The sequence below is a fragment of the Calonectris borealis genome, chromosome 34, assembly GCF_964195595.1.
Source record: "Calonectris borealis chromosome 34, bCalBor7.hap1.2, whole genome shotgun sequence".
NCBI lineage: Eukaryota > Metazoa > Chordata > Aves > Procellariiformes > Procellariidae > Calonectris > Calonectris borealis.
The window spans coordinates 67,588-73,573 of NC_134345.1; the positions used below are offsets into that span (position 1 = coordinate 67,588).

The 5,986-nt window shown below is 63.7% G+C and overlaps 1 protein-coding gene across 1 annotated transcript; it reads right to left on the minus strand.

Annotated features, from left to right (window-relative positions):
- Positions 1–412: 412 nt before the first annotated feature.
- NDUFB11 (NADH:ubiquinone oxidoreductase subunit B11) lies at positions 413–5,598 on the minus strand. The gene is made up of 3 exons (XM_075134859.1): positions 5,428–5,598; positions 3,931–4,061; positions 413–670 (listed from the first exon to the last, which is right to left on the minus strand). Exons 1-3 carry the CDS (start codon positions 5,587–5,589, stop codon positions 547–549), a joined length of 417 nt encoding a protein of 138 aa, XP_074990960.1. The 5' UTR covers positions 5,590–5,598; the 3' UTR covers positions 413–546.
- Between the last annotated feature and the right edge of the window lie 388 nt (positions 5,599–5,986).

Genomic DNA, 5,986 nt, shown 5'->3' on the forward strand with positions numbered 1-5,986 from the left:
GGCAGGTGTTGGATGCTATAGGGGGCCATGGGGGGGCTATAGGGGGCCATGGGGGGGCTATAGGGGGCTATGGGGGGGCTATAGGGGGCCACGGGCAGGTGCTGGATGCTATAGGGGGCCATGGGGGGGCTATGGGGGGGCTATGGGGGGCCACGGGCAGGTGCTGGATGCTATAGGGGGCCATGGGGGGGCTATAGGGGGCCACGGGCAGGTGCTGGATGCTATAAGGGGCCACGGGGAGCTATAGGGGATGGGGGGGGGGGGGGGGGGAGGGGCTCTAGGACCAGGGCGCTGCGTCAGGACCGCGTGGTGTCGCCGCCTGATGACGTCGCGGCGGCGCGGGGGCTGCTGGGAGATGTAGTCCACGCCCCCCCACCCCCCCCCCAAAACCACCGACCCCCACTCCCAGGCGTCCGGTCGAGCCCCCATCGCTTTATTAACACCCCCAAAAGGGGGGGGGGGGGGGGGGAACACCACCCTCCCCTCCCCCTCCCCCAAAAGGGGACCCCAGGATCGTGGGGGGGGAGGGGTCTGGGGGGGGGGGTGTCACTCCGGGGGGGGCAGGGGGAGGCGAGCGGGGTCGTAGTAATTGGGGTCCAGCAGGGGCAGCCCCCCCCGCTCCCGCTCCCGGATCCGCAGCTCGGCCTCGCGCCGGGCCCATTGCTTCAGCCTGCGGGGGAGGGGAGGAGGGGGGGAGGGTCAGGGGGGGGACCCCCCTGACACCCCCACCCCCCCCCAGCCACCTATAGAGCGGCATGGTCCCCTATGGGGCTCCCATAGCCCCCCCATGGGCTCCCATAGCCCCCCCCCGAGCCTCCCCCCTAGCTCCTCACAGACACCCCATAAGCCCCCATGGGCCCCTATAAATTTGCATACGCTTCTATACATTATTATAAGCATCCTATAGATCTTTCTCTGTTCCATAAAGACCTACTATAGGGCCCTAAATTCCCTTATAAGCCCCTACAGACCCCCATGGGCTCCCTAGGGCCCCCCACCAGGGCCCTATATCCCCCCATAGGTCCCTATAGGCCCTCTAGAGATCCCCCATATCCCCTCATAGGTCCCTATAGACCCTCTAGGAAACCCCCATATCCCCTCACGGGCCCCTATAGACCCCTATAGACCTGCTAAGATCCCTTCATAGGTCCCTACAGACCCCTACAAGGTCCCTAGGGACCCCCACCAGAGCCCTATATCCCCTCATAGGTCCCTATAGGCCCTCTAGGGACCCCCCATATCCCCTCACAGGCCCCTATAGACCCCTATAGAACTTCTAAGATCCCTTCATAGACCCCTACAGACCCCCACGGGCTCCCTAGGGGCCCCCTACCAGAGCCCTATATTCTTTCGTAAGCCCCTATAGGCCCTCTAGAGATCCCCCTATCTCCTCATAGGTTCCTATAGGTCCTCTAGGGAACCCCCGTATCCCCTCATGACCCCCTATAGAACTCCTAAGATCCCTTCATAGGCCCCTACAGACCCCCACAGGCTCCCTAGGGGCCCCCACTAGAGCCCTATATCCGCTCATAGGTCCCTATAGGCTCTCTAGGGACCCCCCATATCCCCTCATAGGTCGCTATAGGCCCTCTAGGGACCCCCCATATCCCCTCATGGGTCCCTATAGACCCCTATAGACCTGCTAAGATCCCTTCATAGGTCCCTACAGACCCCTACAAGGTCCCTAGGGACCCCCACCAGAGCCCTATATCCCCTCATAGGTCCCTATAGGCCCTCTAGGGACCCCCCATATCCCCTCACAGGCCTCTACAGACCCCTATAGAACTTCTAAGATCCCTTCATAGACCCCTACAGACCCCCACGGGCTCCCTAGGGGCCCCCTACCAGAGCCCTATATTCTTTCGTAAGTCCCTATAGGCCCTCTAGAGATCCCCCTATCTCCTCATAGGTTCCTATAGGTCCTCTAGGGAACCCCCGTATCCCCTCATGACCCCCTATAGAACTCCTAAGGTCCCTTCATAGGCCCCTACAGACCCCCACAGGCTCCCTAGGGGCCCCCACTAGAGCCCTATATCCGCTCATAGGTCCCTATAGGCTCTCTAGGGACCCCCCATATCCCCTCATAGGTCGCTATAGGCCCTCTAGGGACCCCCCATATCCCCTCATGGGTCCCTATAGACCCCTATAGACCTCCTAAGATCCCTTCATAAGTCACTACAGACCGCTACAAGGTCCCTAGGGACCCCCACCAGAGCCCTATATCCCCTCATAGGACCCTATAGGCCCTCTAGGGACCCCCCATATCCTTTCATGGGCCCCTCTAAACTTCTATAGGACTCCGAGGGTCCCCTCATAGGCCCCTATAGACCCCCACAGGCTCCCTAGGAACTCCCTATATCCCCTTATAAGCTACTCTAGACTCTCACAGGACTCCTCGGTGTCCCCTATATACCCTTATATCGTCCCATGGACCTCTGTAGACCCCCACACGCCCCTCACACCCCTCTCATAGATTCCTATAGATCCCCACAGGTCTCCTAAGCACCCCCTATAGGCTCCTATATCCTCTCATAATCCTCTATAGGCCCCCTAGGGATCTCCTATATCCCCTCATAGGCCCCCTATAGGCCCCCTAGGGGCCCCTCTATATCTATTCTTGGCATTTTCTACACGTCCACGGAACTCCTATGAGTGCCCTATAGATTTTTATATCTTTCATAGATCTTTACAAACCTCCACAGACCCCTCACGTGTCTCTCATAGATTCCTATAGATCCTCACAAGCCTCCTAGGCACCCCCTATAGCTCCATACGTGCCATCATAATTCTTTATAGGGTGTCTAAAAATGTCCTATATGCTGTCATAATCTGCTATAAATCACCACAGGCAGCCCACAGGCCCCCTGTATCCCCTCATAGCTGCCCTATAGACCCCCTAGGGGCCCCTTATATCCCCTCATAGACTCCTATAGACCCCCACAGGCCCTCCAGGGGCCCCCCATAGGTCCCTATATCCCCTCACAGGCTCCTATAGGCCCCTATATCCCCTCATAGGCTTCTATAGACCCCCACAGGCCCCCCAGGGGCCCCCCTATAGGTCCCTATATCCCCTCACAGGCTCCTATAGGCCCCTATATGCCCTCATAGACTCCTATAGACCCCTACAGGCCCCCCAAAGGTCTTTATATCCCCTCACAGGCTCTTATAGGCCCCTATATCCCCTCATAGACTCCTATAGACCCCCACAGGCCCCCCAGGAGCCCCTCTATAGGCCCCCATATCCCCTCACAGGCTCCTATAGGCCCCTATATCCCCTCATAGGCTTCTATAGACCCCCACAGGCCCCCCAGGGGCCCCCCTATAGGCCCCTATATCCCCTCATAGACTCCTATAGACCCCCACAGGCCCCCCATAGGTCCCTATATCCCCTCACAGGCTCTTATAGGCCCCTATATCCCCTCATAGACTCCTATAGACCCCCACAGGCCCCCCAGGAGCCCCTCTATAGGTCCCTATATCCCCTCACAGGCTCCTATAGGCCCCTATATGCCCTCATAGACTCCTATAGATCCCCACAGGCCCTCCAGGGGCCCCCCATAGGTCCCTATATCCCCTCACAGGCTCTTATAGGCCCCTATATCCCCTCATAGACTCCTATAGACCCCCACAGGCCCCCCAGGAGCCCCTCTATAGGCCCCCATATCCCCTCACAGGCTCCTATAGGCCCCTATATCCCCTCATAGGCTCCTATAGACCCCCACAGGCCCCCCAGGAGCCCCTCTACAGGTCCCTATATCCCCTCACAGGCTCCTATAGGCCCCTATATGCCCTCATAGGCTCCTATAGACCCCCACAGGCCCCCTAGGGGCTCCCCTATAGCCCTCTATATCCCCTCCCAGATCCCTATATCCCTTCATAGCCCCCCACACCCCCCCTATAGGCCCCCTATAGGTTCCCTATAGGCCTCACCCGTAGTCGGGCATGTAATGGAGGAAGACGCTGCCGAGGACGATGGCGACGGAGACGCCGGCGAAGAAAACCGCCCGCATGTTGAGGAGGTCGGCGTCCGGCTCCGCCGAGAAGCCGTGGTAATCGGGGTTCTGCCGGCACCCCCACACCTGGGTCCCCCCCGCCCCCCCACCCCAGCACCCTGCCCGGGCACCCAGGCCTCCGGGCAGGGGCACCCAGGCACCCGGTTACCCCCCCCCCCAATCCCCTTTCCCCTCCCCATTCCCTTTCCCCTCCTCTATAATCTCCTCCTGGCCACGCCCCCTTGCCCCACAGGCCACGCCCCCAAAGCTTGGCTCCACCCCCGAGCACACGCCCCCTCCCCAGCACCCTGCCCAGGCATCCAGTTACCCCCCCATCCCCTTATCCCCTCCTTTACCTGCTGTAGGCCACGCCCCCTCGCCCCACAGGCCACGCCCCCAAAGCTTGGCTCCACCCCCGAGCACACGCCCCCTCCCCAGCACCCTGCCCAGGCACCTGGTTACCCCCCCATCCCCTTATCCCCTCCTTTACCTGCTGTAGACCACGCCCCCTCGCCCCACAGGCCACGCCCCCAAAGCTTGGCTCCACCCCGAGCACACGCCCCCTCCCCAGCACCCTGCCCAGGCACCCGGTCCCCCCCCCATCCCCTCCTTTACCTGCTGTAAGCCACACCCCCTCGCCCCACAGGCCACGCCCCCAAAGCTTGGCTCCACCCCCAAGGCTTAGCTCCACCCCTGAGCACACGCCCCCCCGCCCCAGGCCACGCCCCTCTGCTAAGCCCCACCTCTCCACTAAACACAACCTGAAGCTGAGCCTGGTCCGTGTTAAGCCCCGCCCCTGAGGACCAGGCCACGCCCCCACCGCACAAGCCCCTCCCATCCCCTCAGCCCCACCCATTAGCCCCTCAAAGCCCCGCCCTGGGAACATGGCTCCGCCCACACGGTTCAGCCAGAGGCATTCCCACACCAAGCCCCGCCCCTCCCAGAACCTGGTCCTTAAGCCCCACCCCCAGCCAGCAAACCCCGCCCCTGTGGGCCTCAAAGCCCAGCCCACTCGGCTAAGCCCCGCCCCTGCCCTGAAGCCCCACCCCTTCCTCAAGTCCGCCCCTACCTTTACCCCACCCTCGAGGCTCCACCCCCTGCCCAGGCCCCGCCCCTTCCCAGACCCCACTCTGCAATGCCATGCCCCTAATAGCAAGCCCCACCCATTTCCCCAAGCCCCGCCCCTCCCCAAGCCCCACCCACCTGCCCCATTCCCTAAGCCCCGCCCCACCCCATCTGCTTTGCCCTTGGCCTGCCCCAGGCCCTGCCCCTTCCCAAGCCCCGCCTCTTTCACCAAGCCCCGCCCCTTCCTCCAAGCCCCGCCCCCACGCAGCCCCCTCTGCCCTTGACTTGCCCCCCCCCCCCCTTCCAGGCTCTACCCCCACAAGCCCCGCCCCCTCCTCTAACCCCGCCCCTCCTGGCAGGCCCCGCCCACCTTCCTCTGGGCCACCGCCATTGGCTCCTCCTCGTGGAGTTCGGCCCCCAGCGGCGCCCGCGGCAGCGCCACGGCCCCGGGCGGCCCCGCCGAGCGGCCCCGCGCCCCGACCCGCAGCGCCCCGGCCCGCAGCGCCCGCAGCGCCCTCCCCAGCGCCGCCATCTTCCCGACGGAAGTCCCGCCCCCGCCGCTTCCGCCCCTTCCGCCCCCACCGGCCGGCCAATCAGAGAGCGATGCCGCCGCGCTCTAACCAACCACGAGAGAGCGCTTGCGCGGCGTCCCGCCCCCTGAGGGGCATCTTGAAGGTGGCTCCGCCTTCCAGTGCGCCGCAGCCAATCAGAAGCCACCGCCGGCTCTCTCGAGCGTCGCCCCGCCCCCTCGCGGCCCCCTCCAGGGCCGGCCCCGCCCCCCGGCGCGGCGCGCGGCGGCGCGGGCCAATGGAGAGGGCGGGCGGACGGATGGGCGGGCGGAGCGGCCAATGGGAACGCGGCGAGGGCGGGCGTGAGAGCTCGGGGCGGGCCGGGCGCGGAGCGGCGCCGCCATTTTGCTGCTCGGGAGC

What these genes read in the sequence shown, in the direction of transcription:
- NDUFB11 (XM_075134859.1), bottom strand. Translation starts at nt 5,589, where the DNA reads ATGGCGGCGCTGGGGAGGGCGCTGCGGGCGCTGCGGGCCGGGGCGCTG. An exon ending in TGGCGGTGGCCCAGAGGAAG is followed by an intron (nt 4,062 to 5,427) that starts GTGGGCGGGGCC and finishes GGGTGCCGGCAG; the next exon opens with AACCCCGATTACCACGGCTT. An exon ending in CATTACATGCCCGACTACGG is followed by an intron (nt 671 to 3,930) that starts GTGAGGCCTATA and finishes CCTCCCCCGCAG; the next exon opens with GCTGAAGCAATGGGCCCGGC.